A 22,785-nucleotide genomic window follows, 5' to 3' on the forward strand; every position below is an offset into this window, starting at 1 on the left:
ATGGGAACACAAAGGGAACAAATATGCAGGCGTGAAGAAGCATTAGCAGCTGGCCAATAACGTGCTGTTCATGCCCTTGCAGTATTTTCTTTATTACTTGAAAGTACACAATTGTCTTATAAAGTCTTCACCCAAGTTGTGAGTGGGTACGACTTGTGAGTATTCCCATACATTAAGGTCCATGTAAAAGTCTATGTTGAAAGAGATGTGAGCTCCAAGAGTGAAAGTGGAAGGCAAGTGCTACAGGGGGCAAATATTGGCAAGCCTGCGTAGTATCTGTACAACATTGGTCCACAAGTTTTACTGCTTGAAGCCAAGAAAACCAAATCAATTCAGGAATTCAATGTTTGCATTATTCTTCAGTGGGTGCAGCTACAGTAGACATAATGTTTCACTTCCTTCTTCTCTTTGTAGTAAACAGATGAAAGTCATAGGTTGGAGTAACTTGTTTATTTCATAAATTGACTTGTAAATTCTTTGAGCTGGTTGTAGATCCCTTTGTTTTTGTTATCAACAAAATAAACTTCTTTCCTTTAAAATTCTCTGTATTAGCATGCCAGGATGGTAACTGGTTAATAGTAACAAACATGTTGCATTCCTACGACATAGGCAGCAGATTTTAGACACTTACATCATAAACCTTTGACTGTCTGCAGATTGTGGTGGTGATTGGAAATTCATCTAGTGGCTCTGACATTTCCAGAGAAATAGCAACTGTTGCAAAGGAGGTTCATCTTGTGGGAAGAACATGGGATTCAGGTGTTGACTTGAAAAAACCTGCTGGCCCTTCACAAAATATTTTTTTGCATCCAATGGTAAGTGAAACCTTCAGTATGGTCTAGACGGTTTCGTACTGGTGGAGAACAATAGCTTTACATATGGAACAAGTTTTCTCGAAGGGGGCCCAAAAGGGACTAAGGTAAGTGCTAGGATGGGTTGATGCTGGTGCTTAAAACTTTTGACAGTCGTTATAAAAGAGACCCCTAAAAACTTTAAAGAGGGAAGGGATGGGGGGGGAGGGGGTGTTATTGTTTGGACTCATGAGAAGACTGGTGTAGTATGGTGTGTGCATCTATTGACTTGATATTGTGGGAGCTAAAAAGTGGGAACTTGTTATTGATGAGAAAACTGTGTTTTTACTTGACAAGGAGAAAATTTGTGGCATGTAGACATAGTTAAATGGTGCAGGGGAGGGGGAATAGATACGGAACAGCCAAAGCCCGTGCGTGCGAAAAGGTGGTATTTAAAAGCTATATGTGTATATCTTAAAACATATACAGGTATTGAACGTTTCAAGGACAACACTTTGAGCACATATTTGCACAAAATACAGAAGGCAACAAAGCGTCATACCAGCAGTTTATCAATTTATTCCAATGAGGCATTGAGAAGGCCATGACAAAATTTAGGTTATGGGAAAAACATGGTAAACAAATGTCAGAATGGAAAATGAAAAATGCTACAGAGCTATTAAGAAGACAGTTGAGACTCTAGGATCGAGTACGAAGGCTAAGCAGTGAGAGTGAAGACGGAGGGGAGGGTACACTTGAGGCCATTATATGCCTAAAGTGCTTGCCTCAGGATGAAGCTCAATGTCAGTTGTGTGACTGAAGTCGTTTGGGAAAGGCTGGAGCTTGTTGGTCTCTTAATGGTCGGATATCATTCAAAGATTTGTCTTGGCGGTTGGATGGTTCCCAGGACCAGTTGGACACACGTCCCTACTAACACTAAATATGTGACACTTTGTTTTCTTTGTTCAGTCATTTCGTCGATGGATTGCAAGGCATCCCTGTGCCGGATAGCATTGATCTACGTGATCATTGTGGCATGCTAACGGTGACTACTCATATTTGGTTCTACGATAATGAAGCCAGATGTAATGGCAGACGATTATTGTTCTCTAAGGGGGGAAGGTTGGGGGGGGGGGTATGTCACAACTTGATGACATGGCGGAGCCACTTGTTTGGAAGCCAACAGGCAGAGCCACCGGATTTGAACCTGCGGATTTGAACCTGATAGTAGAAGATAACTGCCAAAACAACAGTATGAATACCGGCGATTTGCACAGCAAAATCATGGTGCAAAATCTGGCGAAAAGTTCAGGAGTGCTGACGTGGCAGGGTGTACAGATTATGCTGACATGGCCCTTTTTCTATGCAGCCTGCTTTTTGGGTGACAATTTTTTATATGCAACAGATGCTTTTTAAAGTGCTGTGAGCACTCAGTTATATATTGCAAATGATTTCCGAGTTGTTTTTTACCCAAGTGCCTGTAAATTAATGGGCAAGGCTCACTTGTAATTAGTTCAAGAGCGGTGTACATAGAAACATGGAGCAGTTGTAACCACGACACCTTTTTATAATACCTCTTGGGCACCTTAGTTGGGGGCTAGCATACTTCAAAGGGGAATTGCACCTCTTCGGTGTCGTCTTCAAGTCCCAAGTGTGAAATGTTTTTGCTCGGTTTCCAGTTGTGTAAAGTCTGTTTACAGTGATTTTTCCCGTCAGAACCTGGTGCCAGCCAGTTACAAGCTATGTGAAAGCTCTTATCCAGATTGGGGCTTGGACGTCAAAAGCTATAAGCCAACCTCCCAGAGCTATAAGCCAACCTCCTAGGAATGCTACCTGGATGTCCTGTCTCATAGCTAACCCTCCCCGATTGAGGCTCAATATGTCCGCCTGTGCTTAGGCATGCTGGAAAAGCAAACCCATTTCCCATAATTTTGTGTATGCCCATCTACATATGGCCGGCTGTCTTGACATATGGCCATGTTCGTTGCGTACCAAGGGGTTCCAGATCAGTGGCTTGCTAAGTCTCCCAAGTCTTAGCCTGTCCCAAGTCCCTCAACAAGCTCATGGAAAATCTGTCCTCCCATCCTTAGCTCAAGCTCACCTTGAACATCTTTGTGAAAACCATCAATTGTCTGGGTGCCATGGCCGGACCATGCCAAAAGAATAATTGTGGCCGGAAGAAGCTCCTTCCAAGGCTTAGCACCCGGGAGGATAACATAGACAATGAGTTCTTCTGGAAAAGCTGGACTCAGGATCAATGAACCTAAGCCACCTTGCAAGGTGTGAAATTGATGATTGACCCTTGGCGCATGCAGGCTGTCCAACTGTACTAGGCCATAGAAACTTCCTAAAAAGTGGTTGAATCTGGCCTATGTAGGAGCTCAAAAAAATCTAACAAGAAGCGATGTACCACATTGTTGCCAAAAGCACCTCATCGTTGCACCTGATTGGCAACCACAGACCGACGTGTCAGGGAGTGTTGAGCCAAACTTCAGTGTAGAAGCACCCTCTGAATGTGCAGGAGGGGGGCAAGCTGCTGCTCTTGTGTCAAGTCAGGGCAACCTGGCAGCCGAAGTATCGCACTGACATCTGCGGTGGAATCCATATAATGCCCTCACCACAAGACCATCTGGAGTGGTCGACCGACCAATCCAAATTGCAATTGTCTTGTAGCAATTGATCGGCACACCCACCAACGATCTCAAGAGTCTACTGGCCCCTAAGCATATTGGTCTCACAGCCATCCAAATACAATGCAATGCCATCAACAAACTCCTCACGTATAGGCATATGCAGTCCTCAAAGCTTAACCTCCTCAACAGTGACATAGCTACTCAAGGCCTCTGCAAAGAATAGCAACAAGATAGGCGCAAAAGAGCATTGATGTCTGACAGATTTGGTCAATACAAACCTCAGACCTCTCCCCTTGTCAATCAACACCTGGATATGGGTTAGTGGAGTACAGTGCTGCAACCCCCCTGAATTGGGCCTCCGGGAAACCTATCCTTAGCATTTCTCCTCTAGAAAGTTCCAATCCACCCAATTGTAAGCTTTCTTTAAGTCCAACAACAAAATCAGAAGCTCCTTTTTGCGTATATGGAGATGGTTGCAACCTCCTTGACAAAGCCCGGTTTGCGTTGCATGAATCAAATCGTCAAGGAGTGGCTAACCCTTACAACTCAGAGCACTTGCTAAGATTTTGTAGGCTGAGTTCAGGATCGTGACAGGCCTATTCAGAGACCCTCCCTCCCTAGGGATGAGATAAATCAATCCCTCTGATGACCTCTGTGGGGCATCAGACACATGTCCAGTGCATGCTGTAAATCACTGCACAAACTAGGTCCAAGCAGCTCCTGCTCCCAACGTCTCAAGAATTAATAAGTGGTAAGGCCATCCTCACCTTGGCATCTCTGCCATGAGAAAGCCCCCAATGCATCCAGCAACTTAGTCTCGGATAAGACCTTTTCAACTCAGCAGCATAACATCAGTGACCCTCTGTTCGACATGAGTCCAAACATCTATCCACAAGCATCCATGCACTCTGAAGGCTCCTTTACTGAAAAGGAGGGCGGTGTAGTAGGTTGCAGCAAGCTCTCTGATCTCCTGCAACTCCTGAGCTAGAGAGCCATCCTGCCCCTGGAGGTGGAGTATTACATGTAAACAGAATCAAAAAGCAAATGACAATATGATATTCTATTTGAAGATTTTTGATACACAATTACTTCCACATGAACCTGAAAGGATTCTAGAGTCTAGATAAAATACAATATACAAAGAGTGTTTAATATAGTAAAGTGGGAGGATTGCATTTAAATATGATTTGCAAGGTTGAGCATACATATATGTTCTTATCATGCAATAAGGTTCTTTTCTTTAGGTGGTACAAAGGAATGCACGCATTCTTTAACCTTTGCATGAACTTTGGCCTGACAAATCATTGAAGCTAGGGTAAAATTTTGACCGTACTTTATCGTCACAAACTATCCATCATAAATGCATGTTTATTACAAGAAAAACTTTACAATAGTGGTATTAGGGTCCAGCTTTTGAATTTTCTGCCATACTTGTATTGGCAGGTGAAGTTGGCTCAGGCAAATGGAGAACTTCTTTTTGAGGGTGGGGATACAGTTGTGGCCAATGCCATTTTATATTGTACAGGGTAGGCAGGCCATGTTCTACTTTAGATGTATCATGAATCAGTTCATTCTAAATAAGGCTTCTGAAATTAGGTATGCCTTCTCTATGCCATTCTTGGAGACAGTGGGAGTGATCAATGTGGACTCTGACTTTGTTGGACGACTGTATCAGCACATCTTTCCACCTCAATTGGCCCCAACCCTCTCCTTTGTCGGGCTTCCCTTTAAGGTACGACCTGTGGTTTGAGGTTGATTGTGGAACCCTGGTGGCAAGTCTTGAAAGTTGTAAAATTTCCCTGTTAGATTCCACAAAGACATTTCCAATTTCAACAAACTTTGAGTGTGGGTCTGAAATGTGCCACAATTGTTAAAGGTATTCTGTTTATGCATCATATATGGTTAAAGTTAGATTTTTCTGTACATGCATCTCAAATGTTGTTACTATGCAAGCAAAATAATCTGGGTATTAGTGATAGTCAATGTAGCTTGACTTGTCGCAGCATTGCAATCTTATTCATAAACAACACATAAAAAACCTCACCTGAGGGAGACAAACTTTGTGACAATAGAGATATATGGAAGGTGTCTAACCTTTCATCCAAACTTGCTTAGATTTTAAAGGCCTGGTAAATTTACAATTTAGATCTTCGATTTAGTCCTAGTAGATTTTGAAGCCTCAATCTCAGTTTCTGATAGAGAAGGGAAGTTATTTGTCCTTACACAACCTACCTCTATTAATACTTCTAGTCACCAAATCAACCCTCAAAGTCTGCAAAGACTATCTACATAATGGGCCAAAAGAGCTGAAGTGGAAGGAATAGGATGTACTCTTCACCTGTATAGAGGTAAAACTCCGGATGCTTCGGTTTTCCATCTTGAGAAGATCAATTAAAGTGTAATTGGCATATTCTTGAATTGACCATCTATTTAAGGATTAAATAAAAGAAGATAAGAAGTTGAGAGTAATGTTGAGGTTATCATAAAGGGCTAGCTAGCCAACAGAGATTTGTCATTCAAGGATCCTTGTCACTCACAATGAAGATGGTGCTCCATGAAGTCGAAAGAGAAAGAGTTGAGCCCTTCAATCCGCTTGGATGTTCTTATGGATCAAGGATGAAGGGTGCTTGTTTATTAAAACTGTCAATGATAGTCTGAGCCCATTGTTGCCCACGGGTGTAGTAGGCAAATCAAAGATGAAGTCCAATGCAATGGTTTTCCATGGGCAGGTGAGAATAAGGAGATGATGAAGTAAGCCAGACCTTAGGTCCCTAAGTTTACAAGTAGAGATGTTATTAGGCACACAACCTACCTACCAGTGTATGAAGGATATCCGCATTCAGATCAAAGACATGCTCATTCAGATGTAGAGTGCCAGAGGAATTCTGGACCAAAGAGTCAAAGCCTTACTGGACAATAATGCAACTAGAGTCGAGGACCAAAGACTCGGATGACTTTCAATGAGCAAGAGCTCAATCTCAAGAGTCTGTTTCATCTTGTTCAGCTTACAAGGAAGATGATGCAGCAAGAGAACCAGATGATTATGATTTTTCTGGAATTTGTCCCAGACTCCCCAGCACTGCTCTATGCCATTCCTACAAAAGAAGTGGAGCTGCCTCGCTTCTTTCCAATGTTTTATCCCCCACGCACTGAGCCAGCGGATCAATAACGCTACATCCAGATAGTGGATGGGCTTAGAGAATGGTATGAGGAAGCCACTACTGAATGGCTGGCCTGGAACCAAGTTTTGCAAGAGTCTCTCAAGAAGACTCAGGCCAATGAGTTGATTGAAGACCTTCAGAATTTCAGCTAAGGATGGGTCAGTGGAAAGTACAGCTCGCAGGCGCCTCATCCAAACAACGAATGAACTCCTTCAGCAGACAGTAGAAACCTCGAAGATACTTAAGAAAGACCTGGCTAACAAAGCATCCTCTGAACCTTAATTCAGAGAGATGGTTGAAATATTGTAACTTGTTGGAAGCCCGCATTAAGTGCAATCAGCCATTGCCTCAAAGGTGGATGCATTCTGCATCGTATTGCCATAAGCTGGCTAGGGCCAGGCTAACCAAGGGCAAACGCACATTGTATGGCTCCAATACCAAAATTGGAATTCATTGACACCATACGAAGTCGAGATGCAGACGGCCAGCAAAGACTAGCTGGAGCAAGAAGCCATATGCAGGTTAATTCAGAAGGATAATGCTGGTTCCAGCGCTCCAGATCCTTTCAAGGTACTGCACAAATCTCTTAAGAAGAAGGCACAAGATCGCAAGGTCAGATGGACGGACACGAGATGAAATCAGGTGACTTTTGGAAATTTTGGTTACATACCAAAATTCAAGAAAGGGGAGGAGGAATATAGACGGTAGGAACAGCCCCTAGCAGGCGGCTGGCGGATGGCTTCCAGAAGCAATAACTATGGACACTTCATTTTGAGGGTCTATCTTGTCAGATTCTATTCCATTTACATTGTATCATTATGAAGCCCAAACTCGTGTACTGAGAGCTATTGTACTTGCATGATCCAACTCTCACTGAGTTTCTCTCATTGTACTGGTTTACTATTCTTAATATACAATTCTAGTTCCAGTTTCTAAGTGTTGTTTCCAATTCCAGTTTTACTATCTTTTCCAGTTCGAGTCTTGTTTCCAGTTCCAATCGTGTCTATGTCTAGTCTGGTTAGAAGTCTATTGTTTGATCTGAACTAACTCTAACTATCAACCTGGAATAGCTAACTAAGAGTGACCAGCTCATCCTAGCTCATTTTACAGAGAGAGAGAGAGAGAGAGAGAGAGAGAGAGAGAGAGAGAGAGAGAGAGAGAGAGAGAAAGAAAACTTTATTTACGTCTTCTAAAGGCCGAAGTCGGCCTATGAGACAAATCAATGTACATCTAGTGGTAGTCGGGGTGTCCGGAAAAGAAAATACTGAAAATAAAATGCTGAAATGAAAGCTAATCTAGAACCGGGATGTGCAGTGTGGTGGTATGATGGTAACGTGTGGTGGTATGGGTATATATGGCTCTGACACCGCAGATACTGACCATATGAATATATAGTTGTGGATGTAGCTCTGTCACAGCAAAAAATGACTACCTCGTACTGAGTGAAAGTAAAAGTGTGAGGGCATACCCGTATCAGAGCTGGCTAGTAGTGTGTAATGGGTGATGGGTATAAAAAGTGGTACATGGGGGGGAGGGGTTGAAAAACCCGATGTAAGTAGGTGCTCCAATGTGTGGTGGAGCGGGCCTTCTCCAGCTGCTGCTCATGAAGTGTACGGATCCTCAGTATATCCTGCTGGTATAGACGGGGCCATCGATATCCTGACTCCCGGGGTCGGCGTCGTGCTCGCTGTGCCTCTGCCTGCTCGAGTGTCAGCCCAGTCGTCGTCGGCGGTGTGGGATCCCCTGAAGTCATTCTCTGGAAAAACTGAGTGATCGTCTGCTGAACACCTCCAGTGTCATGTTGTCGTGGTCGTGTAGACTCCTCACGTATGTGGAGTGCTCCTGTGATGAAATGGCCCACATGAGTCTGGTCTCTCCTCCTCATGCATGTTTGGAGAGTGCCCTCAATCCCAAATCTCTGTCTAAGCTCTGAGTAAGCTGGGTATCGTAGCATGACGTGCTCCTCCGTCTCCACCTCTGTCTGACACACTGGGCAAGTCCGGTTCTCTCGTGGTATGCCTTTGGCTCTGCCCCGCTCAATCTCAAGCTGGTGTGATGAGACTCGGAGCTAGCCGATGGCTACCCGTAGGTGATGTGGCATGTACTGCTGCATATACTGAGGGGTGTCTATGAAGCCCTGATCTGATATCTGGAGAAAATGCTCATGGTAGTGGAGCATTTTCGTCGGTAGTGGCTGCCTGGGGCTGATCCATGTCCTCTCAATGTAAATATGCGAAATCTCCTGCCTAATGATCCTATTCCTCTCCTGATGAGTGAGAGTATAAGTAGGTGCATGGATGTCATACTCGAGGGGTGGTAGTCGATCTATATCAAGCCCATGTCTAGTGAACCACTCGCTGGTGTGTGCATACCAAGAAGAGGTATCTCCCGCCAGTGCCATAGACTGTGATGCTTGTAGTGCTCGATAGGCAATGCGGTCCACACACACACACACACACACACACAGAGAGAGAGAGAGAGAGAGAGAGAGAGAGAGAGAGAGAGAGATCAAATTTTAGAGTATAAAACATAGTTACCAGGAATGGGAAACCGGAACGGGAACACGGAATGGGAACGCGGAACAAAATGCCATTCCCTGTTACGGGTACTCACGTTTGAAACACGTAACGGGGATTCAGAACGGGAACTTGGAATGGGAACGAGGAACATAGACCTGAAAAACGGCCATTCCCTGTTACTATGGTATAAAACTCTCTGCTGTAGAAAGAGAATCTCTTAGATGGCTCGGTGATGTACTCTTTGGACCGATGGTCGTTTTTAATGTAATGCAAAGGGTCAAAGCCCCACTTTCATTGCCCCAAAAAAAAAAGGAATCTCTTGGATGGCTCGATCATGTACTCTTTGGGCCGATATCCTGATGTTGTGAGGCGTTTGCAAGCTCGAACTATCTCTGTCTGCTATAGAGACCCGTCTCTGAATGTCAATGGGTGGAAGTGGGGCAGCTCTCTGAAAGAAGTCTGAGAGCTGTGACTGTCACTCTCCACTAGTTGGCTTGGGTGATTGGAGGAGGGTCTTTCTCTGTCTCTGAATCTCCCATAAGACGCGACCCAACTGTTTGGTCTCTAGACTCCACTAGCACTCTAAGCATGGGCTGTCTATATATTGGCCCTGTATGCTCTCATATGCTCAACATCTACACACACTTTTTTTCTTTGTAAATCCGCTTTGATTAATTTACAAGTGGGAAACCTCAAAGCGAGATGTGTTGCCACCACAAGGATGATTCGGAAAGCGGCCACAACTGATTACCGTGATGCCAAATCCAGACATCAGACTGAAGGATGGTATAGACACTGCCAGCTGAGACGCATTCCAATCTAGTAGTAGCCAGATTCCAATAAAAGAAGCGAGAGTCCACTTCCAAAGGAGGAACGGGTGAGTGAGCATCAAGCATCCTTTGAATCTCCTGCCAAAGAGGAGAATAGTGTAGACCCAACCGAAAGCGGGACACTGCATCAGCGAACGAAAGAACATAACCCGAGTCATCAACCACTTGATGCACCTGAGAGATTCCTTTTCGGGAAAGAAAATACGCTTGGCGAGGAGACCGTTGTCACGTGACACATCCAACCCTATGTGTTCGTGAACAAGCTACAACATGATCAAGGTTCAGTCAAGTCCAGTCAAGTCTAGATTAGCAATGATCTGGCACTTTTGTGAGTCTATTCGTAGACCGTGCATGCCCAGTCACTTGGTATAGATACATATCCTTTGGTTGCACACAACATGATCATCAGGGGAATTTTCCAGTGCATTTAGCCTATTTTCCCTATTTTTGGTATTTTTCACTTATTATTTTTAAGTGACTTTCCAAAAAAAGTAGGTAGGGCAATTTTGCTAAGATAATATATAAGCAAACCCAAGTTAGCACTAAATGGCAGAAGAGGCAGCAGGAGCTTCCTGCTTAATAGGCAACTTCTCAGCAGAACCCGCAATACCCTCAGCACCCGCAAGGCCTTGGCGACCTCCCTTCCCAAGCCTAGTGTTTCCAGTCTCCATCACCATCAAGAACCCACGATTTCTGGCGTTCCCCCTTGCAGTCATTGCCAACAACTTCAGCACCCTGGCGTTTTTCTCCCATGATCGCCAGCCCCTCAGATAGTCAGCAGATTTTACTAACGCTAGCAAAGGCCAGTAGCGTTTTTGGTTTTCAGCCAATCCGTAGCAGAGGCAGCCCAGCGTTTTGTATTTTCAGCAAATCAGCATCAGGACAGCAGCGTTTTCAGCATAAGACACAGTAGCAGATTCAGCCTAGAAGTATTGCAGAAGACCCCCATTTTCAGCCCTCGAAAACGCAGCCAAAACAGAGATTTTCAGCCACCGAAACAGCCCCGAAATTCAGCAGTTAGAAGACCACAGATTTCAGCCCTAAAGTCGTCGTCATCATCACCGTCGTCGTCATCGGCATAGTCCCAGATTGCATCAGTCCATTGCGTCATCATTGTATGCCTTTGTGCAATCATAAGTAGACCACTCTCACCGACGAGAGTGGGGCCTTCGGAGGAGGGTTTTACAACGTCTCTGGTGTCGTATCTCTCTTTTCTCTTTCTCTCAGTCTCATACACTTGCACGCACAGTGTCCATTCACTTTGTTGTGATCATAGCACTTTTCATTAAGAACGGAAGGCTCTCCCTTCCATAAGAACAAAAGGAACCTTGAGCACAGTTCGGAGCACTCATCTTGAGCAAAGTGCAAACAATCATTCCGCTGCACCTAACATTGGTATCAAAGCTTTGGCAGTGTTCTGTATCACTCAAGGAAAGAACCACAAGAACCACAAGAATTTTTTTGCTTGTTGAGGTCGCACGAACCCAAGTTCGCTTGGGTGTGTCGATTCCTAATCGTGTTTTGTTGAAGAGTGACAGGAATCCCAAGAAAGAAGAGCTTGTCCAGCCTCCCCTTGTGTCTCTTTTCACTCATTGAGAGCCGACCGTGCACTTAGCGGCCGGCCAATCGACGTGAGGTGGGAAAAAGCAATCTTAGTGTGAGCGCAAGGCCGCCAAGGGGTGCGCCCGCCGAAAGGAGTAGAACTCGGGTGAAGAGAAGATCCTTAACGCGATTTGCAAGCGAAAGAAAACCTCAAGAACCTCAAGATCCTCAAGAACCCAAGAACTTAAGAACCCAAGACCCGCAAGAATCCAAGTTCCTCGTGAACTTCAGAACTCACAAGAACCCATGATTACAGAATGGTCATCACTCCAAGCGGAATGGATACTTCGCTTGGAGGTGATGAGCATGAGAGAGGCGAAGAAGAATTTTCCCCACCAGGAGGTTTTTCCGACCCTTCCCCATCTACGACAAGGATTGCACAAACTCCTATGGAGGCTTTCGACAAGAGGATGATGGACAGGAAGTTAGAAAGCGAAGAAAGAATCGTAGCCATTGAGCGTAAGTACCAAGAAAAAATGGCAGCCATAGCGCGTGAGAGCGAGCAAGCACGCTAGGAAGTCAAAGCAAGAAAAGCAGAAATGGATCGCAGACACGCAGAAGACAAAGCAGAAAGAAAAGTAATACAAGAACAGAGCGACCGACAAAACAAAGAGTTCTGGTGACTCTATTCTCAAGTTCAGGCACAGATGCAAGAGATTTGGGGAAAGGAGACTCTCTCAGTCTGTTCTTCTTCAAAGCATGATACACAGGATTTGCATGATTGTGTGAAGCATGATGATGATTTGAATGATACTGATAAGCATGATGATTTGCATGATCAAGATGTGATTTCTCACAAGCATGATAAATTGCATGAAAAGGATGTGATTGTTCAGAAGGATGATGTGTTAGTGGATGCTTTTTCTAGCGAAGCTAACCTCGTTGTAGATTCGATCAATCACGAAGAACCGATCTTGGCTTTCGAGTCGAGGTCCAAAGAACCCCCACAGGACGATTCGATCATTCAGGAAGAACCGATCTTTGCTCTCGAGCCTAGGTCCAAAGAACCCTCACAGGAAGTATTATGTGTTCGCATGATTGATACGCACGCATTGTTCGAGTGTTTCATTCGTGATCGTTTCCTGTATTTTAGTCAGCATCTCTATGTGATCCCTTTTCCTAGGCATGACATACTGTATGTTGAGCACGTTTCTCTCATGGATGAGCACGAATTATGCGCATGACACATCCAACCCTATGTGTCCGTGGACAAGCTACAGCATGATCAGGGTTTAGTTAGTGTAGCGCGGATAATGTATCGTGCTCTCTACAGTGGGTGGTACTCAGTGCAGTGTGCGTGACAATCTCACTCAAACAGACTGAATCTCCCTCACACAGACTGAACAGAAAGAAAACAATAGACGTCAACAGAGCTCATAGAGACACAACAGCAGACCAGAACATATGACTCGACTATCTCAAAGACTGATACAGACTCTGGCGTGGCAGCACACTCAACTCCAGCCCAGGACTCACAGGTACAATGGGGGTGTCGAGGCTTAGATGTGCCGGGATGGTGAAGACGTGCTCTGTGTAAACACCCACTCTAGACGACTACGTACAAGATAATGCCACTGGCCCAAAACGACTACTCATATGTACAATCATAAAGAGCCACCAATAGCTCATAAATGTCAGCCATGTGGTGACCTGGCCACGAGGTCCACTAGACCACCGTCGGTACCCTGCCACGTGTCACTCCCCAGCCCAAAGGGTCCGTCTAGTGTCCGTCTAGTGTGAACTAGCCTAGACCTGTCCTGTGAAAGACGCTGTACCGTGAAGGACACTGTAGCCTTGCTACAGGTTGCCCGCCACAAGACCGCTCACCGTCTCGGTGAGAGGAATATTGAAAAAACTGTGAAAGAAAACCACTAGGGATTGCATCCGTACATTTCTTGAAGCAGGTGCTAGGCCCAACCATGACCTTACATACCTCCAAAGTGGAGTAAAACACTGCCCTGCTTGCAACGCCTTAAGCCTTTTAATAGGCAAGAACCCAATATGATTGCATAGTCCAAGATTCCCAATCGGCAAAACAGACAGTTTGGCTCCTCAGCAAAGAGATATGCTCGGTTTGGATCCAGCGCATCTTTATCCTCCATAACCATAGTGAGAAGAAAATGACATGGTCCTCACTTGCATATGAAATTGTTGAAAAGACTTATAATCAGAAGCTCAAGTAATAACGCAGGTGAGGTTAAGCTCTATCTTAATGGTAGAACAAAAAGCATTAAGAGCAACGGGTTGCTTGAAAGCCACAAGGAACGCATGTGAATGATGACTCGACTGTCTCAAAGACAGATACAGACTCTGGCGTGGCAGCACACTCAGCTCCAGCCCAGGACTCACAGGTACAATGGGGGTGTCGAGGCTCAGATGTGCCGGGATGGTGAAGACGTGCTCTGTGTAAAGACCCACTCTAGACGACTACGTACAAGATAATGCCACTGGCCCAAAACGACTACTCATATCTACAATCATCAAGAGCCACCAACGGCTCATAAAGAACATCATCTAAGTCTATCCCCACTGGGTGGCGGTGGTGACCTAGCCACGATGTCCACTAGACCACCCTGCCACGTGTCTTTGCCCAACGAGTCCGTCCAGACCAAAGACCAACTGATCAAAGCCCAACTGTAAACTAACTGTCAAAGCGCACTATTGAGCCCTCTGAAGCACTATAACAGAAGACGCCCTGTGGTATCTAGTAGAAGTCTATTAACCTCATCAACCATACCTCCACATACGACATCCCCCATTCCTTCATCTCCCATTCCTTCATCCGGTTCCACATCTTCCAGATCACCGGCACTACTTATTAGGGGTCCACTTCACAGTTATTACTGATCACCATGCCCTGCGATATCTGCTCAACAAGCAGCATGTTGCAGGTAGAGTATGGCGATGGCTACTCTTATTTCAAGAGTTCGATTTCAAAGTGGTACTCAGGCCCGGCAAACATCATGTCCTTGCCGACCACCTTTCTCGCGTTCACATTGGTGAAGAAGCAACAGGGGTTGCGGACGACTTTCCTGATAGCAGTCTCTTTAAGGTGGATACCACTCCGGAATGGTACGGCGATGTTTTGCATCTGCTTTCTACTGGCCTCTACCCAGAGAATGCTTTTCCCCTGCAGAAGAGACGCCTGTTGTTGAAGTCTAGGCCTTTCACTCTCATTGGGGGCCAGCTATACAAATCAGGGGCCAGCTATACAAATCAGGGCAGGATGGTGTTCTGAGGCGGTGTGTCTCTCCTCATGAAGTCGAGTATATTTTAGAGGATGCCCATAGTGGTCCCACTGGTGGCCATTACCTTGGTCATATTACTGCACAGAAGATTCTCCAGTGTGGCTTATGGTGGCCCTATATTTTCCCCGATGCAATTGCCTATGTAAAGGTATGCGATGTATGTCAGCGCTGTGGCCCTAAACCAAGCAAACAGTCAAACCGTCCTCTGCAGGTCTCTATGGCATGGCAACCCTTTGAGAGATGGGGCATAGATTTTGTAGGCCCAATTACTCCCTCTGCCCAACCCGGCAATCGGAAGTATCTCTTGGTGGCTACCGACTACGCAACAAAGTGGGCAAAGGTACTTGCAACAACGGACTGCACTGGCACTATGGTAGCCAAGTTTCTCTACGAAAATATTGTGCAGGTTTGGATGTCCCTTGGAAATCACCAGTGACAGGGGTAGTCACTTTGTGAATGAAACAATTTCTACCTTGCTGGCCAACTACAAGATTTTTCACTGAAAATCTTGTTCCTATGACCCTAGAGCAAACGGGCAGGCAGAGAACACTAATAAGGTTCTGATAGCACTCTTGCGGAAAGCATGTCATCTTCATCCCTCGACTTGGGCTCAAGCTATCCACGGTACACTTTGGGCATATCGAACTTCTTTCAAAGCCACAACCAATCACACCCCATTTCAATTGGCTTTCGGTTTGGAAGCGATAGCACCTTTCGAATTCAACTCAGGATCCCCTCGAGTGGGCAGCCTTCGTGCCAATGGAAATTTGGAGTCGGCATCTGTCTCTCGTCTTTTCCTTTTGGAGGAAAGCCGAGGTTTGGCTTCACTGGCTCTAGAAGCAAAGTAGCTTCGTCGTAAAGCCTGGCATGATCGCCATCTCAGGAAGCCGCAAATAACGCAAGGAGCACTGGTGCTACTTTATCAGGCCAAGTTTCTGAAAAAAGCAAAGAAGCTGGTCCCAGCATGGCAAGGACCATATAAGGTCATGGAGATTCTACCCCACGGAGCTGTACAATTAGCCACTCTCGAAGGAGATTCGCTGCCTTTAGTCAATGGATCTCTGATCAAATGCTATCATGCTTAAGCTGCCACTCAAGGGTCTAACGCGCGACAATCAAGTGTTGAGCTTCGCCGACTCTTGAACCTTTAAATAACTTCGGCATCACTATCTTCGTCATCTTGTTGTTCCGTTTATCTTATCTCTTAGACAACTCTCCTTGTGTTTTATCTTATCTCTTAGACCCTCTCCTTAGACAGCTCTCCTTCTGCAGACTCTGTTAAGCTCAATAAGTTGAATCTGGCATTGGATCAACTCTATCTTTCACTCTTTGCCTTCAATCTCTGTCTTTCTTGGGCATAACCGAATCTCTTCAATCTCGACTCAGGTCCTTTTCTTAGCTTTTGCCTCTCATGTGAAACTCGGTTCTTGGATATGCATAAATGCCTTTGTATCTTTGAGTGGGGTATTTATGTATGATGATACTTCGCGTTTTATCTGAAATTGCTGACTCTTTCTGAGTACCTCAGATTTATCAATGCTTTCTATTATTTTGGTCGTAGCTAAATCTTTAAGGTCTTTGGGATAGTTTCCTATGCCTTAAAACTACCTCCTTATTTTCTTCCCTCCGCTTTGTCTCTCCTCTCAACCCCCTCCCCTAGCCCTAATGCTCACCCTAGCAATACCCTTCCTCGCCCTTTCCCACCCCTCGCCCTCGCCCCTAGCCCTAGCCATACCCTTCCCCCTTTCCCATCCCCTCGCCCCTCGCCCTAACCCTCCCCTGCCCCCTTTTCCCTCGCCCTCGCCCTAACCCTCCCATCCCCTCGCCCCTCGCCCTAGCCTCCCCTTCCTCCTTGCCCTCGCTTTTTCTCACCCCCTCGCCCTAACCCTCCCCCTCGCCCTCGCCCTCGCCCTCGCCCTCGCCCTTTCCCATCCCTCGCCCCTAGCCCCTAGCCCCTAGCCCCTAGTCCCTCGCCCTCCCCTTTCCCATCCCCTCGCCCCTCGCCCCTAGCCTCTAGTCCCTAGTCCCTAGCCCCTAGCCCCTAGTCCCTCGCCCCTCACCCCTAGCCTCTAGCCCCTCTCCCCTAGACCTAGTCCTCGCCTCTCAGCTAACCTGTCCCCTCGTCCTAGTCTTCCCAGCGCCCTCGCCTCTAGACTCTTTCGACAAACCAAAAATAAAAAGCAAGGGCGTTTCGCCCTTCCCAGCAAGGCCGGTATTTTACCTGCGAAAAGCAAAAACGAAAAGCAGAGAGCGTTTACCTGGGAAAAGCAAAAGCGAAAAGCAGAAAGCCTTTATTATAGCCTTGGTACTCCATTCAGTCCGTCATCCAGTACCGAATTGGGTCTCGCCCTTGCTCTTGCTACAATGGGACTCCTCAATCAGTATAGATTCTCAGGCACAGTTTATCAAGATGGTTAGAACTCGGAATATAGAAAAGCATCTCCAATCGGAGGAAGAGTCCTCTACCTCTGGGGATAGCTCTGACAGTAAATCAGATTACACTCCTAGTTCAGAGCATCTTTTAGAGGAATCTTCAGGGGAAGATTCGCCCCAGTCAGTCACTGCTGATAGGGTCACCACTCTCCAAGTGCCTCGCCCGTTTGGTGCCCTCTCTAAGGTACCTTTAATAATGATATATCATTTACAGGCTCCGAATCCAGGTCTCAAGGATGTGTTCTCTGAGCAGCAACTAACTGATACACTTGGGTCTTCAAAATTTGGCTCAAGCCGATTTGTCTGCCAATATCTCTACTGCCAAGCTATGTTCCCTCTTGCTCACTTTTCCAAAGCTGAATGGTACTGCACTTACAGTGGAGGATATCGGACAGGCTATGGGAATATTGATTGTGCTGGCACCTCTGCCCGCAACCAAAATCTTCTCGAATGTCTCACCAGAAGAAACTGCAAATGCTTGTTAGGAACTTTTGCTGGACTCACATCTAGACTATCGCAGGAGTGAGCAACTGTATTCAGTGTTACAGTATTATTTTTTATTGCGCGCACCGGAAAGAACAGGGGTTCCATCTTCTCCAGGTTCCCCAGCAATATGCGATGCTCTTTTTTGTCTCTACTACTACCTGCCGTACCCATTTCACCATCTGCTGTTTAAAGCGCTACAGAACAGGGCAAAGCGTTTTCGGACTCAACGTAAACGAGAAGCGGAAAGGTTCAATTGCTATGCAGCCTCTATTATGTATTGGGTAGTACAGATTATGCAGCAAAAGGCAGATGCAACAGTTGCTCTCACCCTTCAAGACGACCCAAAAGAACAAAACCGTTCCAAAATGGCCGAAGGGAAAGGCATCTTGCGCAAGAGGGCAAAGGTACAAAAACATTCGTTTGAGCAGCTAACAACACTACCCTTCTCAGAATCATAGGTCAAAATCTCTGACGTCCATACTACAACACCAACAGTGCGTATGTCTACTTCTGTGGCCACCTCAACTTTCACACCACCTCTTGTGAGTAGTGTTGCAGTCACTAAAACACAACCTCTAGTTGTGTCGCCAGCACCACGTACTACTCTTAGTGCAGGGGCACCTAGGGATAATGCAGGGGCACCTAAGGATATTGCAAGGGTATCTAGCTCTGGGACACCTACATCTGACAAGCATGAGATATATGATACTTTTGCGCCGCAGGCCGACAGACTTTTAGAGGCGGAGAGAAGAGCCATTTCGACGATTATCAATGTAGCCCTCTCATTGCAAGGTACCAACGGTCTGCATCGCGCTTGCTATGACGGTATGACAAGGGAAGTGCAGGCTCACCTTCAACGAACGATGGATAGGGACAATTTCATTGCTACAGCTCAAGATCGCATAAGAATCTTAAATCAACAGGTAGTGGACCTCAAACATATTGTCCACACTCAACAAAAACAGTTGAAAGAGGCAAATGACATGACCGCAGCAGTTCACGATGTCACGAGGACGTGGCAGTTATTAACCATGTCACAAAGATGTGGCAACTGCTAACCTTGGTTGTTGGTTTCTTTCCAATGGGGTTTATTTTATTTGTTTTGAGACCCTCTTTTTGAAGTAGCAAACAGTCGGACATTGTATGGCCAATGTGAATGGTAGATTCACCCGCAGACAGGAAGTGGTCGGCACTGGAATTCGTATGGTAAGAGGATGTCTAGGCTCAGAGCAAGATCATATAGGTTCCCCCGTCGCACTTAGTAAGTTGGTGGATACTAGGAAGTGAACTCAATAAAGGCCTAAAGTCAAGGTGTGACTACCAACAAAAAGTATCCGACAGTTGGGCCACATTGCACTTTTGGATGCAGTCCCAATGAGGATAGATGGTTAGAGGACCAGTGGGAGCCCAACGGAAGCATCTCCTAAAATTTAGGGAACTGCTATTTTGGGCCGTGAAATGTGTTCGCGTCATTACCTCCGGTATGACTAGGGGAACATTTTACAACTCTGCCGCGAAGTCAACTGGGCAACAGGTCAGGATATTTTTAAGCGGCGAACCCGAAACGGGAAAATGCTTGTAAATGCGCCAAGTGGCAAATTCTCATGCACTTGCCTCTTCTAGAAAAATGGGCGCTGAATTTTTAAGCTGGGAAGACCTCATTATGCAATTTGTCACAGGTTAAGAGCTATGGAGTGCTTCCTTTCCCTCTTATGTACAGTGTGGTGCTAGGAGTGATGCCCTGCACGCTACACACTGCTCTCTCTCTCCCCTACGTGCAGTTATGTGATGCCCCACAAGAGGGCTCCTCATTTGACTGATGTACAGCTGTGTGGGTTCATGCTTTTGTGCTGAGGCAAGAGCCTCCTTGAGCAGGAAGTTGGAACAGGGGTAGCTAGCTGCTACTCCAAAGCAGGCACTGGTGAGGGTCATAAACTCACGTTACAGGTGCAAAATCAGCGCTGTGTATGCGCTGTAATTTGATTGTTTTTCAGCCATACGGACGCCAGGACCATTGGGAATCATGCCCCACTGGCAAAGGACAATTAGGGGACTGTTTGGGGCTGAAAACAGGGCAAAAACAGTAAATACAGCGTGCTGAATTGATTGTTTTTGGGCAGGAATCAGAGGGTATACGCCAGTGCAAGTGAGTTCTAGCAGGGGAATTGGTTTCGCGCAAGTTTTGGGGTTGTTATGCTGTCGAAATTTGGCCAAATCAAATGGAATCTAGGTGGATACACGTGAAGGATTCCCATGACCTTACCTTGTAATTTACCCTCCTAAAGAATAAAGATATACCGAAAGGGGCGCCAATTTTGGGGCCTACAGGTTGTCGGTGTCTGCTCGGAGCATTCTAGCTTCCGAGCTGTGTGTATTTAAGTGTTAATTCCCGTTGCAGGTTACCTTTGCAAAGTGCTCTGTGTGTGTGTCTAAAGTAAAGAATTTCGGGTGAAAGCCAACGCCTACTGCCCTATGGGCCGGTTTCATGGTTCCATCGCCGGGACTTCAATCACTTTTTCCTTAAAGAGTGAGCCTGGATTGTTTTGGGTAAAGACACAGAATGCAGGAACGTGGGGATTACACTATGGCCGACAAGGGGAAGGGAATTATGGAAGAGGGTTCCTCTGCAAAGGACAGGCAAGAGATTCCTATGGTTTTTGAGATTGGCGAGAGCTCACGGCCACGTCAGCCTTCACCTCCTGTCAACGTGAATGTCCCTCCAGTAGTACAGGGCTTTATGATTGGGCAACTTGAGGATGATGCATTCAAGACTCAGTTAGTTGCCGCGGTGAATGTCTTTTCGCAGCTGGTGCAGAATCCGAGGTTTATGCAATTCTTGCAAGCGCCAGCAGTGCAACAGCAAAATAGGCAACCTACGCCGCGTACGGAGCTTGTTGATGCTCAAGCCCCGGTTCTTCATGTGGCGCAGGAGGAAAGGGAACACTCGCATGTTGCGGAGTCGGGGGCTCCAAAGCAGGTTCCTCCCGTGCTTGAAGAGGTGGCTAGAACGCCTATTCCACAGGTTATGCCAGTTCAGCCCGCCACCTTTCAGATACAGCTTATGCGGGAGGGAATTTTACAGAGGCCTCGAAGGTCAGGAAAGCTGCCACTTTCTTAAAGGACAATGCGCTGACATGGTGGACGACATTGTTAATGCAAGGACAGACACCCGCCACTTGGGTTTACTTCAAGCAAATGTTTGCATCTACTTGGCTGTCAAATGAATTTGAAGCCGACGTCATGACAGATCGGCACCAGCTTACTTCAGCTTCGTGCAAGAGCTTGCTGGAGTACAATAGGAGGTTTTGTAAAGCGTTACTCTCAGTGACCTCCTATAGATTTGTGCCATTGACAGAGCACATAGAGAAGTACTGTTGTGGGCTGCCTAAAGGGCTTTGCGATTACTGTACAAAGAACAGAGTGGCTACCCTTACTCAGCTTATGGAAGTTGCGAACACTGGTCTTGCCTTGTTGAAAGGAGAGGATAGTGGATTTCCGAGCAGTGATAAAGGAGGGCAGCAAAAGAAAAATTCAGCGGAGAAGCCCTTTGTGAAAACGGCTCCTGATGCGTCACAGGGGTCAGAAAAGGCCACCAAAGACAAGGATTCAGCCGGGACTTCTGGAGCGCAGGCAAAGAAACAGAAAAGGAAGCCTTTTGTGCGCAAGTCGCTCGAGGAAAAGAAGGTCCTAATGGCTGAGAACAAATGCTTTATATGCGAGCAGCTTGGTCACTTTTCTATCAATTGTCCACAAAGGAAAAGGCCAGCTAACTCAGAGGATAAAGAAGACCAGAAAGGCAAGAAGCCAAAACCCACGGTAGGTTTAGTGCCAGACATGGTGAGTGACAGGCCCAGCACAGATGCCAGTGAGTTATGCAGGGCATGGGGTAAAGTTAGGGATCAGACGGCACTCATCTTCTTTGATCCAGGCGCCAAAGCCAACTTTATCTCACCAGAGTTAGCTATGAAGCTATGAAGCTGGGCATTAGAGATGAAGAGATGGGGTACACAACAGAGGCAGGGTTGGCATGTCCTGGCCACTCAGAGTGTGTTACTCCCATCATTGGAAAGCTGCGGCAGCATATTCAGTCGTATGTGGACACAGAAGAGTTTTACATCATGCCGCTGGAAGGTTGTGACGCCTTGTTGGGGATCCCATGGATGTTCCGAGTGCATGGAGTATTGGATGCCTACAACAAAAAGATCACCGTACAGCATAGGGGCAAAACTCACATCTTGGATGTAAAGCTTAAAGGAGAGTCAGTCCCTATTGTATCTGCTTTTGCTATCACTTCTGTAATAAAGAATCATCTTTCTGTGTACTTGATTTTTGCACGTGATGTCTCAGATAGTGATCAATCAAATTTATCTGTGTTAGATAAAGAAAGGTCAGCATTTTTGCAAAAGTTTAGTGACTGTTTTTCTAATTCATTACCGTCGCAATTGCCGCCAGAGAGACCTGAGGACCATCGGATAGATTTGGTGCCAGGGTGTAGCCCACCAAATAGACCTCCCTACAGGGTTAGTGCGGCGCAGCAGAAAGAGATTATGGGCCCGGTTGAGGAGTTATTAGAGAAGGGGCTGATTCAGCCTAGTTCTTCACCCTTTTGCTCCCCAATGCTCCTAGTGCAGAAGAAGGATGGCTCATGGCGCATGTGTATTGATTACCGTGCGTTGAATAAGAATACCATCAAGAATAGGTTCCCTATTCCTAGAATTGATGATATTCTCGATCGTTTAGAGGGTGCTGCAATTTTCAGCAGGATAGACCTTAAGAGTGGGTACCATCAGATTCGTATAAGGCCAGAGGATGTGCACAAGACTGCGTTTAGAACGACATTTGGTCTGTATGAGTTTCTAGTGATGCCGTTTGGGCTAACAAATGCTCTTGCCACGTTCAACAGAATGATGGACCGGATTTTTCGCTCGCATCAACAGTTTGTTGGAAAGTTCTTCGATGACATGATAGTGTATTCGAAGAATGAAGAGGAGCATAGGCGTCACTTGACCATTGTGTTTGAAGAGCTGCGCAGTCACAGGTTACTTGTCAATCCTAAGAAAAGTGAATTCTTCCTCGAAGAGA

The 22,785-nt window shown here is 46.1% G+C and overlaps 1 protein-coding gene across 2 annotated transcripts in view; it reads left to right on the plus strand.

Moving 5' to 3' along the window:
* LOC147463689 (flavin-containing monooxygenase FMO GS-OX2-like) overlaps positions 1 to 22,785 on the plus strand; it is a 130,349-nt gene that overhangs the window by 92,186 nt on the left and 15,378 nt on the right. The window contains exons 3-5 of one of the 2 annotated variants that reach the window (XM_086490202.1): positions 657 to 815; positions 4,868 to 4,950; positions 5,021 to 5,156. In XM_086490202.1, coding sequence (XP_086346328.1) covers positions 657 to 815; positions 4,868 to 4,950; positions 5,021 to 5,156 — 378 coding nt within the window. The remainder of the gene's footprint in view (positions 1 to 656; positions 816 to 4,867; positions 4,951 to 5,020; positions 5,157 to 22,785) is intronic. The other variant, XM_086490208.1, reaches the window with a different exon arrangement.

This window comes from Adiantum capillus-veneris, chromosome 2, assembly GCF_014529385.1.
Source record: "Adiantum capillus-veneris isolate H3 chromosome 2, ASM1452938v2, whole genome shotgun sequence".
Lineage (NCBI taxonomy): Eukaryota > Viridiplantae > Streptophyta > Polypodiopsida > Polypodiales > Pteridaceae > Adiantum > Adiantum capillus-veneris.